Source organism: Panicum virgatum, chromosome 8K (genome assembly GCF_016808335.1).
Source record: "Panicum virgatum strain AP13 chromosome 8K, P.virgatum_v5, whole genome shotgun sequence".
Classification (NCBI taxonomy): Eukaryota; Viridiplantae; Streptophyta; class Magnoliopsida; order Poales; family Poaceae; genus Panicum; species Panicum virgatum.
In genome coordinates this window covers 39931183-39948654 of record NC_053143.1, presented here as the reverse complement: position 1 = coordinate 39948654, position 17472 = coordinate 39931183, and the positions used below count along the sequence as shown (strand labels likewise).

The following is a 17472-nucleotide window of genomic DNA, read 5'->3' as shown; positions in this document are numbered from 1 at the left end:
GTCTCCTCGCCACACACCACATGCATTGACTACTCACCGTTCATCTGCGAGGCGGGTCGGCCTTGTGCTGGGTGCCATGAGTACTACGAGTGGAAGCGCAATGCGGAGAAGGCGACGGCCGTGAAGAAAGGAAGCAGCAGCTCTCCGTTGGCTTCGAACAGATCAATGTCCCCCCTCTCAGATGGATCTAAGGATGAGGATCTCGAGGACGAGGTGGAGCAAGACGAGGACGAGGGGGATTCCGATGAGGAGCAGGAGCAGGATGCGGAGGACAGCGATTCCGACGACAACTACAGCGACTCACTTCCATTAACACCGGTTTGAGATCTCTCTACACCTAGTCTTGGATTAGTTTAATCACTTCTGTTTGTAGTGTTCAATAGGGGTCGCTAGGATTCACTTCTAGCATAGCCTGGGGTTAATTCGTCCATGCCGATTAAGAAATTGGTTGAATCAATGCAGCCCGTCTCTGTTAGCGAGATACCTGAAGGCATGGAGGTTTCAGATTGGGGTGGAATTGATAGTGGCACACAGTATAGGTGCCGCCATGGGAAGCGCCCTAGGCGTTTGCTCTACTGGGATGGCTGCAACACTGGGCGTCGCTATCTTGGTTGCTCTATGGTGGTATGAACTGTGTTTTAAAAGTTTACTCCCTTGAATTGTTTCTGTTCGATTTAATCATTGTTGCCTGCATTTCGTTCCTAGGGGAGGTCCAGGATGTGCCGTTTCGTGAAGTGGATGGATGAAGAGTGGCCTGCAAAGTTCTAGGAAGTTGCTTGCACCCTGTGGGATGTTGTTGACAAATTCAAGAAGACGGCAGACGATGCCCAAGCTGACTTGCTTGGTGCAATTCAACTGAGGAATGAGATCTATGAAGAAAAGGAAGCCCTGCTTAGTGAGAAAGAAGTTTGGGCCAAAGAAAGGGCCGTTCTGGTCAGTCTGAAGGAGGCATTGCAGAGGGAGGCGACAATGAGGGCTAGGTTCGCTCATGTCTCTTGCAGCACCTTGCAAGACAGGATTGCTCGTGAAGTTCAAGACAAGAAGATGATGTTTGTTGTGATCGTGTGCATGCTTGGTGTGTTGGTTGCCATTCTCTTTGGCATTGTGCTCAAGAAGTAGGTAGCTGGAGCTCTGCAGATCAGCATTTTGGTGATGGATTGATGAGTAGCTAGGTTGGTGGTTTTAGCTCTGCAGAAGAGAACAAAGTTGATGACATAATCCCACATGCATATAATTTAAAAACTAAAAAATGGCCATAAATCTTAAACCGTGCATAAAAAAACATAAGCAAAAATAAGCATTCTAGTCGAATTCCATTCCATTGCATTGCAATATTTGTTACAACAAGATCTTCGAAATAAGACCATATATGATTAATTGCAAATGATATTGTTACGAACATTCTTTTATCAAGCTAGAATATTTTGACATCAGCAAGCAAATAGTTAAGAAACAAAAAACTTATGATCTTTTTTGTACAAATTAAAGGTTAAACATAATGCATAAATAATAGAAAACTACCAGCTAAAAGAATCAACATCATGAATATTTGATTGTCTAGGACAAACAATAGGAAATGAACATCACAAACAAATCATTGCATGCATGATTAAATTATGTTATACAATGAAGAAAGTATTATAAATTAGCAACAAATGATTGTATGACCAGAATAAATAATTTAATACTGCAAATAAAATAGTCTATAAACATGACTAAATTAAAATAGCTCCACATGCATGGGAACAAATAATTTTGCATGGAGAAAAAGTGTATCTACATCATGAACAAATTATTCTTACATGTTAACAAATATGTACACAAGGTATACTTATTAGTATACAAAGAAATAATAAGAAGAGGAAAATTAAAGTAAATAAAGGAAAAGAGAAAAAGAAAGAAAAGAAAGAAAAGAAGATGAAGATTGAAAGAAAGAATTACTGTGAAAAAAGAAAAAGAAAAAAAGAAAAGAGAATAGAATAGAAAAAGGAAAAGGAAAGGAAAAGACAAAACTAAGGAAAACAAAATAAAGAATGGTTAAGGCAGGCTTATCGAGGGAAAATGGTATGGTCCTCGAGCAAAGGAGCAAGTCCTTCATTCAAAGGGGTTGAAGTTGCCTCGCTTCTGACCTCATGAACAGTTTTAAGGGGCTTCATGCCTTGCTTTGCATGTAGTCACAAAGGTGGAACACTAGTGTAGGGTGTCAGCCTCTTGAACAAAGAGAGGGTCGGGTACTTTGCGCGCGCGAGAGAGAAGACTGAAAGAGAGAGAAACTAAGAGAGAGGAAAGGCAAAAAAAGAAGAATGATCCAGTGGTATGTGGGTCCCATATAATGGCGAGAGATGAAGGGTTCTCCTATAATAAGCAAATCTCTATCTCTACTATTTCTAAAGCAACCTATGATTTTTTGGTCTATCAATTGGAATTCTAATCGGGACCCAAACAAATCGATCGATCCGGACAAATGAATCGGAATCCTAATCGGAACTTGAACAAATCAATCGGAATCTGAACAATTAATACCTCACAATCACAGCACAGCCTGTACATGTAGTGAACGAGCACAAAGTTACTAGTATTATGTACGTCTATTACATTACCCGTAGCAATGCATGGGAACTATGCTAGTAACTAATAAGCAGATAAAAGGGAAAGGTGATGTGTTAGTTTCTCTATGAAGATACCGATCATTGGTCGTGAGATATCAATGTGGAGGGTCAAAGTTTTTTCTGGTTTGGATACCCATATACTAAATAATGCCCTCCAAAAGATGCCACATGCTAACTACTTTTCTTTGAGATGTATCTAAGGGTTACGTGGGATAGGGGAGGATATGGATCATAAAGGCTATGGATTTGTACACGCCGTTGTTTTGAGCCCATTTTATTCATTTTATATTGCAGCACACGAAGGTTGCAAAGCCCTCGGACACAATTTAATTTAATCCTTCTATATAAAAAGACATACACAAGCTGGTACCCTGCGAGACACACACAACACAAGCAAGCCTTGATGATCACCACCCTCTTCTCCTCGCAGGAGTGTTAGAACTTTGTTCCCTCGCCCTCTTGCCACCTCCTGAAGATGGGTAGGAAGAGGCTTGCCTGCCTGACGGCGTCCTTGCTCCTGCTGGTTCTTCTTGTGGCCATGGCATCTACCTCGCAGTCCCTCGAGACTGAAGGATGTAAGTAGGCGCGCCGCCCAACTTTCACTACTCTGAATTGCTTGTATTCATTAGATTTTTTTCATTCAAATGTTGGTTATTAATTACTACATGAAACTGTGTTAGTTTCTATAATCATACTGTGATGCATGCATGTGTAGGCTTTGGCTCCTGGTGCCGCCGTCGGCCGCCGCGGGCGGCGCCGATCCGACGGCCATGCTTCCCTCCCTACAACTGGGAGAACTGTAACGTTCGTGGCTGCCTCTACATATGCAGAGACCACGGCTACCTGCGCGGCGGCTACTGCCCGTTGGACCAGTGCTGCTGCAATTAGCACATTTAGGAGGGGTGTGATCGATATAATGCATCCATCCATCTGAATTAGCAGATCCAATAATATAGAAGACCATCACAAGTGCTCTATCTAGTGCACCGTTTACTAATCTCTATCTCTTCTCTATTTATTTTTAAAACAAGCAATGATTCTTTGATATATCAATCGGAATTCTAATCGTAACCCGAACGAATCGATCGGAATACTCATTGGAAACCGAACAAATCAATCAGAATCACAATCGGAATCTGAACAATCATTGCCTCGCACAGTCACATCACGGGTTGTAGGTATATGTCATATAACTCGTAACAATGCACGTGCATTGTGCTACTTTAAAGTAAAATCTAAAGTACTAGGTCACACATACGATCGACTATATTCTTGATGCCATCTCTGACAGCGCATCTAGCTCGGCTGTCTGATCGCCATCGTACCACTATTCCGGGGTAATTAAATTTGGATAGGCAAAACTAGGTAAATTCGAGCCGAACTTACACAAGATGAATTCTTAGCAAAGTTTTCTCTCTTTTTTTTGCGTATTTCTACATGGGCCGTGGTAGGCCCGCCGCACCTCTTCCTAGGCCCGAGCCTCGACACAGTTGGACCGTACTAGGCCGAAATGGGCCAGGAATCCTATACATCTTCCGGAAGATGGGAAGGCCATTGAACTTCCAGTGTTTAAGATCCGTGCGGTACAATCGAGCGGATAATATTCGAGCAGTGGAGTATAGCGCCGTGCGTATGTCCGCCTTGGGAGTGTGCATGGATGTTGGTGGGTGGACGTGGAGATTCCATGTAAATTCAAAACTTTGATTCCATGTTTCTTCCAAACCGTAAATACGTTTTGGATTCCGTTTGAACCATGATGTAATTTGGAATTTATGCAACAAAACAAGATCACATATGCATATATTTTAATTAATTTTATTTTTTTCTAAAAAAATCAACATTCAAAGTATACTATTGCAACATCTGAGTATACATATTCAACATTTTGGACATACACTTTCAACATTTTCATATAAAATGTTTAACTAGTTTATAAGAAATGTTGTATTAAGTTTGAGTGAATGTTGAATATTGTATTTTAAAATATTGACTGTAGTAGTTTAGTGAAAATATTAATTATTGATGCAGCTTGAAGAGAGAAGAAAAAATAAAAGGACCCCTAGCACCACCTGCACCACATGCAAGCTGCACGTCAGCACATGCTTGCTTGCGCAGCACCGTCGCGCCGCGCACTGCTGCTAGGCAGACAGGCAGCCGGATGTGAGCTTCTGGTGGGCCGGCCGCGTGACACCTTTGTAATTGGGCTTTATAGATATATTTGTTATCCATCTTCCGGAAGGGCCGGAAGGGGACAGGGAGCCCCAAATGGGCTAGATAGATTAGAGGGCTCTTGCCCGCTAGGACCGGTTCTGGACTGAACCGAAGTTGCCGCTGCTCCACTCACGCTCGCACTCGCTATTTCTCTGTCCCCTCCCACGCGCGAACGAGCACGCCGGCCGGTGAGGCGGGTCACCACAGAGAGCTCCTCGCACCCTCGTCGCTGCAGGTCGATCGATCCCATCGCCGTCGTCGGCTCCGTCGTCGCCGGCGAGTTCATGGCGGTGAGTGATGGATGAATGCTGACACTGCATGTGTGATCTTCAGCTGTTAGCTGCTGCCGTTTCTTTTTTTGGTTTCTTGTTGTCTCGATTCTTTTCGATCGGTCTGAACATCTGTCGGTGTTCGTCATCGCATTGCCTGCTGGTCCATCATGGATCGGTTTAAACCCTTTTCTCCATTTCTGAATGCATGCACACGCAGCGCGATGGGTTGGATGTAGTTTGATTATGATGCAGTGAAAAATAAATCTCCAACCACAACGCCAGGTCAACCGTAGATTATAAGTGACAGCAAGGTTGTTTTCAGGATCGATCCATCATCCATGAGATTTTTCTTACAGTACAGAGTTAGAAAACGCATCTAGCTAGGATAGATATGACTGCCGACGCCTATTCCTAATCGCTGCAATTCCAATGATAACTGAAAATGGATTAGTCCCAGCTGATTTTTCTCACCTTGTAGCTTCAGCTTCAGAAGTGATTAACGAAAACACAAACGTAAGCCCTGATTGGCTGACCGTCATGCATGTCTAGTGCAGGTCCGGCTGGACCCCGGCTGCCTGAGGATAGGAGTGGCTCCTGCTGAATTTAGCATCTCACCATCACCATCACCGTCGCCACAGCCCTGCACTTCCCCCAACTGGACCATCGACGTCTCGGACGTGAGCCCCGGATCCATCATCTCCCTGCACCATGCTGCCTATTAGTACAGATTTCAGAAATTTTTATCACACGGTTGTCGTTCTTCTAGTTCTAGTTACTGGAAGTTAAACCATATAGATAAACAAGAATTTTTTTCTCGGCGAATATATCAGATCAGTAAACCAAGCTCAACAACATAATATTCAGAGAAGTACTCCAATTAGTGTGGACATGGGCTCTCAACGTGACAGTCGATTAACTGAACATGTGTGTTGTTTGCACAAGCACCAGCTGCTAATAATGGCACCTAACTAGTGGAAGCCGATTGATTGATCTATTTGGTGTGCTCTCTGCTGCTTCAGGTCAGAACAATCAAGGTGACCAACATACCGCTCTCGGCGACCGCGGAGAACATGAAGGAGTTCTTCTCCTTCTCCGGCGAGATCGAGTACGTTGAGATGAGAAGGTCTGTCCCTCTGCTCATTCTCTTAATCCCTTTTGCATCCCTTCCCCCCTGCTATTTGGTCATGCATGTCCTTTTCTTCTGTGTTCTAAATCTCGTGACAGGGACTCGGAGACGTCTCAGGTAGCTTATGTCACCTTCAAGGAGTTCCATGGAGCGGACACTGCTCTGCTCCTCTCCGTATGAGCATCGATCTTTCGATTCCAAATTCACCATTTTTTTCAAACTTCTCTTGGTTTCAAATTACAGTGCTTGAAATGCCCTCCTGTTCTTCCAGGGATCAAGCATGTGTGGCGATGTTCCTGTGAATATCACACCAGTGGAAGATTATGAACTGCCTCCGGAAGCCTACTCCTCCAGCACAGAAGTAATAATAAGAGTAAAATGCACTAGGGTCCTTAATAATAAGAGTAAAATGCACTAGGGTCCTTAAACTAGTTTACCTGTTCTGTTTAGGTCCATGAACTTCGAAAATGTATTTATAGGTCCACAATCTATTCAAGTGTGTCGCTTGAGGTCAAAAACACCTCTGACCAGAGTTGACCGCCTACGTGGACCGCCACGTCCGATCCAACGTGGCTGCTGGCCGCCACGCGTGCCTCGCCGGCTCCCGCGCGCGCAGTCCTGCTGCATCGCTCGCCGCTCCGCCCTCCCCCCTCTCTCTCTTTCTCTCTCTCTTTCTCTCTCTCCCCGTTCTCCCCCTCACCGCGCCTCCGCCTCCCATTTCTAGCCGGCGCCGCCCCCTCTCTCCCCCCTACGCCGCCGGCTAGGTGAGCCGCGGTGGAGGGACCGGAGCCCCGGCGAAGTGAGCCGCGGCGGAGGGGCCGGAGCCCCGGCGAGGCGAGGCTGGCGGCGGAGGAGCCCTCCTGCCCGATGCCCCGGCGACCACGTCCTCCTCTACCTCGCCGGCGCGGAGCTGCGGCGGGCGAGCAAGGCCATGGCGGATTTGCGGGTGGCGGAGGTCGGCCGGCCATGGCGGATCTGCGCGCGGCGGAGCTCGGCCGGCCATGGCGGATCGGCGCGCTGTCGGATCCGGCTCCCCCTCTCCGGCTGGCGTGCTTCGGCGGCGGCGGGCCGACGCGCGGTAGGTCGGAGCGGCGGAGCGGGCCAGGACGGCACTCGGTCGGCCGCGGCGGGGCAACGTCGCAGGCGGCGGCGGGGAGCTCCCTGGGTTCCGGTCCGCGGCAAGATCTCCTCGGTCCGCCGCGCGCTCGACCAGCCCCTCAACTACACTCCCATCTACCTCGCCGACCTCCTCCCGCGCTCCGTCCCACGCGTCCTCTACCTCGACTCCGACATCCTCGTCCTCGCAGGCGGCGGCCCCCGCAGGGCTGCGCCGGAGGCCCGCCCGGCGCTGGGCAACGCCGAGGCGAAGTCGGAGGCAGGGCCTCGGCGCGCAGATGGCAGGCTCACGGCCAGGGTGCGGCGAGCGGCCGGGGCAGGCGAGCGGGGCCGGCGCGACGCGGAGCAGATGGGAGCGAGCGAGCGGCGGTGGCGGGACTGCGCGCGCGGGAACCGGCGAGGCACACGTGGCGGCCAGCGGCCACGTTGGATCGGACATAGCGGTCCATGTAGGCGGTCAACGCTGGTCAGAGGTGTTTTGGACCTCACGTGATACACTTGAATAAATTGTGGACCTATAAATGCATTTTCGAATTTCATGAACCGAAACAGAACAGGTCAACTAGTTTAAGGACTCCCAGTGCATTTTACTCTAATAATAACTAACAAGAGCCCATGCTCTTCAATCTTCACTTGAGCTTAGCTCCATGATTTTGTTAGATTATTCAAGCACGATTTCAAATTCAAATTCAAATTTCAAATGACCTTTTTTCTTGTTTTCTTTCTGGCAACAAATTAAAAATTAAAGCCCGGGATCATCAGCTCGGCGCCGGGGACGCCGACGACCGGGGCGGCGGTGAGGAAGGCGGAGGACGTGGTGAGCACGATGCTGGCGAGGGGCTTCGTGCTGAGCAAGGACGCGCTGCGGCGCGCGCAGACCTTCGACGGGCGGCACCACCATCTGCTGTCGTCGGCGACGTCGCAGGTGGCGTACCTGGACCGCCGGCTCGGGCTCAGCGACAAGTTCAGCGCCGGCACGGCGGCGGCCCGCGGCGCGGCGCGCGGCGTCGACGAGCGGTTCCAGGTCACGGAGCGCGCCTGGGGCGCGTTCGCCGCCGCGGGGGAGGCCGTGGCGGGGTCCCCCTACGCGTCGCGCGGCGCCGCGTGGGTGTCGGCGGCCGTGGGCGCCGTCGCCAGGGCCGCGTCCGACGTCGGCGCCATGACCATGGAGAAGGTGGGGAGGGCCGATGGGGACGGCGACGGCGACGGTGGCGCGGCGGAGGCGGAGCAGCAGGCGCGCGTCGACGTGCATGACGCGCGTGCGGGCGGCGGGGCTCGGCAAGGAGATGGACATGACCACAAAGGACAAGGCAGTGTAGAAGTATAAAAAAAGTAACAATAGAGTAGTAGCTGTGTTTTTTTCGTCTTCTTTGAGCTCTTTTAATTTACTTAGTTTTATACAAGAATGCATAAAGTTATTTGAAAAATAAGATCGACTGAAACTATACGGAGCGCAAGATTTAGCTACGTTTCATGCTTGGAATTCAGTTTTCAATAAGCAAGTGTCCAAATCTTTTATTTTTTTGCGAGTTGAAAGCTACGACGAATCGTAACAATAATATAAGCATCAAATCAGCAAGCCTCAAACTCGGATTAGTCTCAGGTTTTGCTAGTGTATTAATTACCAATTGCAGACTCAAATTTTGAGTCCGACTCCTCATATAAGCGAATATTACAGAATTTAACGGCGTTATGCTTTCAGTAGTAGACGATGTTCCCGTCGACAGCGAGGTGTCTCTGGGAACTTCGTGAATCTTGGGGATCTGCGACCTCACACTTTAAAGATGCTTGTCCGAATAGAGTTTGTGCACATGCGTTCGTATAGGTGAGTGTTAAGGTACGTTTTCCAAAATTTGGACAAACTTTTTACAACTCGCGAACAAAAATAATATGGAGCGTAATTTGCCTTTTTTTTATTAAGGATGTGGAGCGTAATTTGCCGAAAAATTAGGGGAAGACGCGCGAGGCGGCCCTATTTAGATCGGGCCGAGTTGGATTCGGCCCACGCATCCGCGCGCTGGGGGGCTGGAGCCTGGACTGGACGTGCGTGGGTGGAAAGATAATTTTCTTTGTTCCGTACTGCTCGAACGGAACGAGTTGGCTCGTCTTAAAACGGAAGAAACGAACGGCAGCGTCGCCTCCTCGGAGGCACCTCTTTCATGTTCTCCAGATCATATCCCACGAGGAGGTGGTGACCATGGAGAGGTGTGTGCGCGGTATGTTGCACCTAGCACAATAAAATCAGAATTCCTAGTCGGCGTTCAGCGGCAAGTGCGACATGCACTTTCGACACAGAAGTCACATGTGGTACAATCGGCAAGTGCGACATGCACTTTCGACACAGAAGTCACATAGCGTTCAGCGGCAAGTGCGACATGCACTTTCGACACAGAAGTCACATGTGGTACAATCGGCAAGTGCGACATGCACTTTCGACACAGAAGTCACATGATGTCCCACGCCACAGGGAAGTCGGGTGCGGACGCGACGACTACGGGTAGACTTCTATGGCGATCTGTAACGTAGGCAAGGGTGCGGACGCGACGACTACGGGTAGACTTCTATGGCGATCTGTAAACGTAGGCAAGGGTGAGTACAAAAGTACTCAGCAAGTCCAGTTCATGCATAATGGAGTACAAGGAATTGGCTGAGGTTTATTTTGCGAAAAGCAGATTTTTACCCATGCAAGGTTAAATTTGTAAAGGCGTTTTAGCAAAAGAGTAATATAATCATATTTATGAGTATATATAAAAAGAAGTGAGTCCAAATTTTAATGCTACCGGACACTCTGTCCGCAGTAGCCCACGGCACTATTGCCGGACATTTCCAAAATCAGACCCAAATCCCATTTTAATAAAAATATTTTTTTTAAAAGCTCTAAAACCGGTTGTCTAGTTCAAGCGCTCTTAACCGTGAGCACGGCTATTTGAATAGTTTTACACTCTGCAGAGATTGTACACTTTACCCATACGTAGGGGTGGTAAAGGGCCCTCCAATTTAGCCTAGCAAATTTAAGGATAGGGCTGGATAAGGGCAGGGCTAAAATTATATTCATTTTTGAGCTAAAATTGATTAGGGCTCAAATTAATTTGTGAAGGAAGCAAAAGGGCCTGGCCCGTTACCACCCCTACCCATACGACATGTTTCGCTTTGATGCCAGCGCGCATATACACAATTCCTTAGATGTGTCGGCAAACTAACATGACAAAGCCGTTACATCAACCGGACCCAAAATATGCTACACGACAGACTGTAGGAGTGTCTCGGCTCCATACATCTGACCGGGTTAGCTACCCCGACACCGACGAACTCCTCGAGCACTCGGGCGGTAGCATCCTCTCGGGCCGACTGACTTAATAAGCTAAGGCCAGTGCCCATTTAGCCGTATGGTTGCACTATAATACTTGGCTAGAATCCTGCCAATTACCGGTCCTTAATCAAGACAAGGTGGATAACCAAAGACCGAACCACACAGGCTCGAGTCAAATCTCCAGTAGTCCCACACATGGATCCTATTCCACCCCATCTCTGGGTAATCACCACCATCATCATCATCATCATCATCATGTTCATTATACTTTATAAATTTAACTCACAACTTTTAAAACAACCATCCCATTTTTCTCATTTGTAAATAATTGCATTTGATAAATAATAGTGAGTAATATTGCATAAATAAATCCAAAGCATTCTAGTATTATTTATCAAGGCATTCCTCTAAACAGAGATAATCATGTTTAGAGATAAATATTAGGTTGTCAAGGAAAAATCAGGATGTAAACAATAGCAAGGTATGTCCTTTCAATTGGGTATTTAACTATGTCAAGCAGTAAAATATTTCAAGGTTTCGTATATCAATTGAATGCACTTTTAAATAGGCTTCTACGGGTTGTGTTTAAAAACTGGGATAAGCATGATCAAAAGCGAAAAGGTTGGACTTGCCTTCACTTAACAAACCGGTAGATCAACTCGCGGTACGCGTTTCGATTTCCGGCTCGCGGTACTAGTCCTCGTGCTCGCGGTACGTACTTCGGGCTTCTGCTTGCGGTAGGACCTTCCTAACTCGCGGCACCGGACTCCAAGCTTCTCCTCGTCGTCGTTCGCGAACTCTCGGCGACTAATACGCGGCACAAATCATACAAACAAAGCATACATAAATACAAACTGAACTTCAAAAACTATAAAACTAACAAAGATAGTTAGAGCTTGATTTTAGATAAATTTAGGAAAAAGAGTCAGGCCCGATAGCATGTAGTGCTTACCAAGAGCACGATGAGCTCGTCAGAACGAGAGAGCGACGAGCAAATCCTTGCTCTGGCGGGAAAAGATAGGGCGAGTGAGCTGGGGTTGGAAAACTAGCCGGGTTGGTTGGAAATGAGTTGAGAGTGATGGAGGAGCTACGCGAATGCGCCTTTTATAGACCAAGAGGATGCAGTGGCCGACAGCGGCGTGACGGGGTACTGGTGCGAGAACAGAGACAATGCTGTAGCGAGAAGTGGCGTTGCCGACACACGCACGACGAGACGGCAAAGCCGGCGGGGGCGGCAAAGCGAGATGAGGCCGCAGTACGGAACGGCGCCGAAAGCTGTCGAACAGTGACGTGCGGTCTCATCGTGGGGCCAGAGTGTCGCGACGCATGTGAGTGTGGTTTGCACGTGTCGCTCGTTCAGCGAAAGGGAGCGGCACCGCGAGGGGCACCGTGAGCAGAATGTAGGCAACGTTTCGTCCGGCGAACGGCTCGACGTCGGTTACACCGAATGAAAGCGTGCCATGTGCAGAGTGCTAACCACAGCAGTCAACAGACAGAAGTAAGGCCACTATTTGATAGGGCACGATTTTAGATGATTTGTGGAAAAAGAATCGGTGGAATCGGAATTCATATGTGTGAGATATTGAGTTTGGGATATTAACTGTTAATAAATTCCGAAAATGGAAATCAACATTGATCAAGTGCGTGACATGCTCATAAACATTAGGTACTACGTGGCCTATCTGTGTGTGGACGTGAGAAATGCACTTGGGCTGAGCTCTATTCAGGCAAGGATGGAGAGAAGCGTGGCCTGGCGCAGATGTCGAGGATGGCCGAGAAGGTGAAGTTGTGGACAGCGTCATCTTCCCCTCAGGCCCTCCTTGCTCGCAGTCCAGCTTGCCTCCGGAGTGGGTGGCGACGTTGATGCTGCTGTTCGGCTTCGGCGTGGTTCGGCTCGGTGCGGGAGAAGGCGCGACGTTGATGCTGCTGTTCGGCTTCGGCGTGGTTCGGCTCGGTGCGGGAGAAGGCAAAGGACAAGGGTCAAGGCCGGGACTTGGCGTCGGGGTGCTCGCGTGCGCGAGCCCGTGGCTTTGCCATGGCACACGTGCGGGCCCCAGCATCCCGGTCCTTGGCGGCCAGCGACTACGGTGGTGGTGGACGCGGGCGACGGCGAGGCAAAAGTAGGAACTTTTGGTCCCGGGTGGTGCTCAGTGCGTACACGCACGGGCGCTTGGCAACCCGAGGTCACGGCGGCCGCGTGTGCTCAGTGGTGGCCAAGAAGGAAAAAGGGGCCGGCACTGCTGCGCCGAGCGATGCGTGCACAGGCACTCGGCACAGCCGAGGCCGCGGCAGCGCCGTGACGCTCGCGGAGCTCCGGCGTAGCCGGGCCGCAATGGCGTCAGGCGGCAACGGGAAACGGATGGCGATGGCGTTCGGCTCTTGTACAAGAACACGGGAGGGAGGTACTAGGCTCTACGAAGGGGTCATCGGCGGCCGTAGCTCATGCTGGCAGCACTAGGGCGTTGGGAGCGGGACGGCGGCACCCATCGTCCTGGTACTTGTGAAAAAAATCCTAAAACCAAACAAGGCCTGAGAGAGCAGGAGGTAGGGAGCGTGGCGTCGCCAGACTGTGGTCGAGGACAGCGCACAGTGACGAAGGATGACGAGGACAGAGGCTGCGCTGCGCTGCGGGGTGAAGAGGCGCCGAGGAGCAGCGCTGGCCGTCAGTACACGAGGTCGTACGCGGGCGGTGCAGAATGGAGCAGCGACCAGCGGAGAGTGCAGGCGTGCATCTTCCGTGCGTGAGTGCTGTGCGGCTAGTTTTGTCGTGAGGTAGGAAGCTGATGAGCTGGTGAGCATCCGAGGCGAGGGGAAACGAAGGGGGCGCTGGCAGCCTCCTCCGCACGGGAAGGGCCCTGAGTTGGTCCCACCGGTCAGTGATACAAGAGAGAGTGCGGTGTGGCCGTGTGGGCTTGCTTGGTTTGTTTGTACTCGTTTGGGATTAGCAGGCCCAAGTGCCATGACACTCGTTTGTGGGCCTTACGTACAAGAACAAACTGGTATGCCATCACGTGAACAGGAGCATGCAAAAGAGATGGATTTTTCTTGCAAAAGAAGATGAGTTCAAAATTTTTTAAATTAGATTGGGAAAATGAATTTTTAAAATGAATTTTGAATTCAAACAAATTTTTATTTGTGTGAGATTTTGGGTTGTTACAATCTCTCTTCTCTATCAGGTTGGGCACATTAGCTAGGATTAGCTCATTGCTAGTCTTATGGAAGGTCCTCCAAAGAGGAATCAATTCCATCACTAATACCTAATTTTTTTATCGCAAAAACACACCTCAAAGAGGAACCAATTCCATCGCTAATACCTAATTTTTTTTATCGCCAAAACACACTCTCTTCACCCTATCATTTGAGTAATCCGCTACAACACATGCTACCAAAAAATGAAAAGTATTATTGGTAATAGAAAGAGAAAATATATTAGATATGAGTGATAAGTAATCTGCTGAAGATGCTCTTAGACTTTAAATTTTTGGGCCGTCAGCCTATGACCAGCCCATTTTTCTGAAGCTAAATCGTTAAAAATTGATGTATGAAGGCGATGTCGCCCTCGGCTCATCGGCTGCCTCCACAATTCCTCTTCCTCCGTCACTTCGCGCCTCCGTCATAGGTAGATTTTAATCCTAGCTCCACCACTAAATATAAAAGGTTATAGACATATGCTAGGCATTTTAGTAGGTAGATATGATTATGTATTTATGTGTTTTTATAGAAATAAGGGTGTGTTTAGTTGGTGAAAAAGTTTAGATTTTGGTACTGTAGCACATTTCATTGTTACTTGACAAATAATGTCCAATCATGGACTAATTAGGCTTAAAAGATTCATCTCATGCTAACCAGTTAGACTGCGTAATTAGTTATTTTTTAACTCCATTTAATGTTCTATGCATGTGTCAAAAGATTCGATGTGACGGGTACCGTAGAATTTTTTTTGAAAACTAAACAGGACCTAAATATATGCACATGTATATAACCTACTAATACGTCCATATCATGTTTTCAGAAAAAAGAACCAAATTGGTTAAACAATGACCAACGACAAACCAAAAGCACGCCGTTACTTTTCTTTAACGCGCACACACCATCACGTCCACGCGCCACGAGACTTCTGCTCGCGTCCGAAGCTCACGCGCGCGCCCCTCCTCTCCGACGTTGCGCGACGACGCAGCGGACACGCAGCGGCACACGATATTTTATCCGAGGAGGAGTTCCCCGGGTGACGGTTTTGCCCTCCGGTGGTGTTTGTTGGGGGATATTTTGGATTTTTGGCGCCACTGATGGAAGGTTCTGGATTCCTGGCTTACCGATTTGGCCTTTTTTTTTGTGCATCGATAAGCATGTGCATAGTGATATGGGTTGGGTTTTACCTCTTTCTCTCTTTTTTTAAAAAAAAAAGAAAAAGGAAAAAAATGAAAGAATGTCGCTTGGGAAGATCTGGTACGAAAAATCTCGATGAATTTGTAGGGTACAAGGCTACAAAAGTGTTATTTTCTAGCTCCTGATATGATTTTTCATCATGCGTATGCTTGGGCTTATAGATAGCCAAATAGGCAGTGTCTGATGGGCTGCATGGACACGACACTAAAAAATACAACACGAACATGACCCGACACGATGACCTTAGTGTCAGTGCCGGCACGACACGGGCTTAGTGTCGTGCATGGGCTGAAACAGCAGCATGCAGTGCTGACACGGGCACGACACGGTTAATGGGCCAACACGGTCTAACATAGCCCAGTCCACACAACCTCATATATAATCTCCACTTATCTCTCTTAAACCCTAATTTTCCTCCCTCCACTCCTATTTTCAGCCACGCCCACGCACGAGGCGTGCCCCCTGCCCGTGCACATCTCACACTCCCCTGATCCCCTCCGACCCTCTCCCGCCGTGGCTCGCCCTCCTCCCCAAGCCGCGCGCCGTCGCTGTCCCGAGCGCCGCCGCCATGGTCTTCCCCGCGGAGTGTGCCGTCCCCTCCGTCCTCGCGTCGCGCGCTGCCTCGACGCTCCCCGCGGCGCGCCCTGTCCGCGTGTCGCACGCCGTCGCCGTCATCCGTGCGTTGTCGTCACCCTGCTCAGGCGCCGTCACCGCCGGACGTCGGGCTCGTGCCAGCATGGAGCCGCCGGGCCAACCGTGCTGTCGTGCCGGCACGACACGATGACGTGGCCTTCGTGTCGTGCCTGGGCCGCGCGGCCAGCACGCAGTGCCGGCACGGCATGGCACGACTAAGCTTAGTGCCTAGTCGTGTTGTGCCGGAACGTGCCGTGCCGAGCCGTGTCCGTGCCGCACCGTACGGCACGTTTGGACATCTATACTTGGGCTGCAAAGATCGTTAACCATGACAAGAAATTGTTTGCCACTTTTCCGTTGACTATGACAAGAGATAAAGATTTTGTGTCGCAGGTGTGCAAATATATTGGACATGGAAAGCACATGAGTGCATTGGAGTAACTACTTCCTCCATCCCAAAATAAACGAACCTTTGCGATTTAAATTTTGTCCCAAAATATAGGTACATATAGAGTATGGCGTACAGATCACAGCAGCTGCAAGCTGCAAGTTCTGGAACCAACGAATAGAAAAATTGTGGTATAGATGTTGTGAAACCGTGCTGCCAAATGGTTCTGAAATCTGAATTCTAGCCAAATTATGGTAGTTTTTTATTTGCATGTGAACTGTTACCGTAATGATGATGTGTGAACTGAACGGAGGGCAAACCCTTTTTATAGGGGTATTACAGTAATTTTGCAGTTGTACTATGTTTGCTCGTTTGAACCTGTACGTGCACTTATTCTAGGACTGAGGGAGTATATGATAAGCATAGTCTAGCAGTCTAAGCACCACAGATCTTTATTAGGATGGGGCTTTGTTAGACAGGCCTCCACTGTTTTCTAAATACTAACATCTATGAAGAGGCTATCAATTTTGTCATTATTGTAAGAATGCATCAATTATCTACACAAAATAATCGGCAAAAATTAACTAAAAAGAAAACTTGATGGCAACATGACAAACTCTTTGCTTAGAATGTTTGCTTTCCTAAAACAGAAAAAGAACACTAAATAATTGACAAAGTACTTTACAACTACCTAGCAAGATCTTTTTTTCATAAAAGTAACCATCCAGTAGAACAGTACAAGAAGTTTTTGGCCAAAGACGTCAACTTCTGACACTACTTCTATATATATATGCTCCACAATTGTTTCGGTGGTCCTTAGCAATATCGTAATAATCTTCCCGGGCTCCTAGCAAAGTAGTTTACCATAACTTAAATGCAATGTAAAAATTAAGTTGTGATGAACTGCCTCACCTCTCTTAATTATCCCAGCTTACCAGCCAATGGCAATTTTATGCTAGGTAAAAAAAATACCATCATGATAGTGATGACTAGAAAACTTTACACTAAAAAACATTAGCATAAAGTACTAAATAAAATCTATTTATAAAATTTTTTGTACCGATGGGTTGTAAATCGCGAGACGAATCTAATAAGGCCCCGTTTAGTTCCCAAAAATTTTCACCCAAAAATTTTCACCTCTCCTTTAAACACATGTATGAAGCACTAAATATAATTAAATAACAAAACTAATTACACAGTTTGGATGTACACGACGAGACGAATCTTTTGAGCCTAATTAGGGCATGATTAGCCATAAGTATTACAGTAATCCACATGTGCTAATGATGCGGTCAAAGGCCTCAAAAGATTCATCTCGTGGTTTCCAAGTGAGTTCTGAAATTAGTTTTTTAATTAGTGTCCGAAAAACCCTCCCGACATCTGGTCAAAGTGCTGATGTGACATCCAAAAATTTTTGGGGA

The 17472-nt window shown here is 48.0% G+C and overlaps 1 protein-coding gene across 1 annotated transcript; it reads left to right on the top strand.

Moving 5' to 3' along the window:
• Nucleotides 1-3084: 3084 nt before the first annotated feature.
• LOC120645716 (binding partner of ACD11 1-like) lies at nucleotides 3085-8661 on the top strand. The gene is made up of 6 exons (XM_039922474.1): nucleotides 3085-3184; nucleotides 5642-5769; nucleotides 6112-6215; nucleotides 6317-6392; nucleotides 6490-6579; nucleotides 8083-8661. Exons 1-6 carry the CDS (start codon nucleotides 3085-3087, stop codon nucleotides 8659-8661), a joined length of 1077 nt encoding a protein of 358 aa, XP_039778408.1.
• Nucleotides 8662-17472: the final 8811 nt, after the last annotated feature.

Bases quoted from the DNA above. Each gene is read 5' to 3' on its own strand.
- LOC120645716 (XM_039922474.1), top strand. From the start codon at position 3,085: ATGGGTAGGAAGAGGCTTGCCTGCCTGACGGCGTCCTTGCTCCTGCTG. The intron at 3,185-5,641 runs GTAAGTAGGCGC...ATGCATGTCTAG, and splicing joins GTCCCTCGAGACTGAAGGAT to TGCAGGTCCGGCTGGACCCC. The intron at 5,770-6,111 runs GTGAGCCCCGGA...CTGCTGCTTCAG, and splicing joins GGACCATCGACGTCTCGGAC to GTCAGAACAATCAAGGTGAC.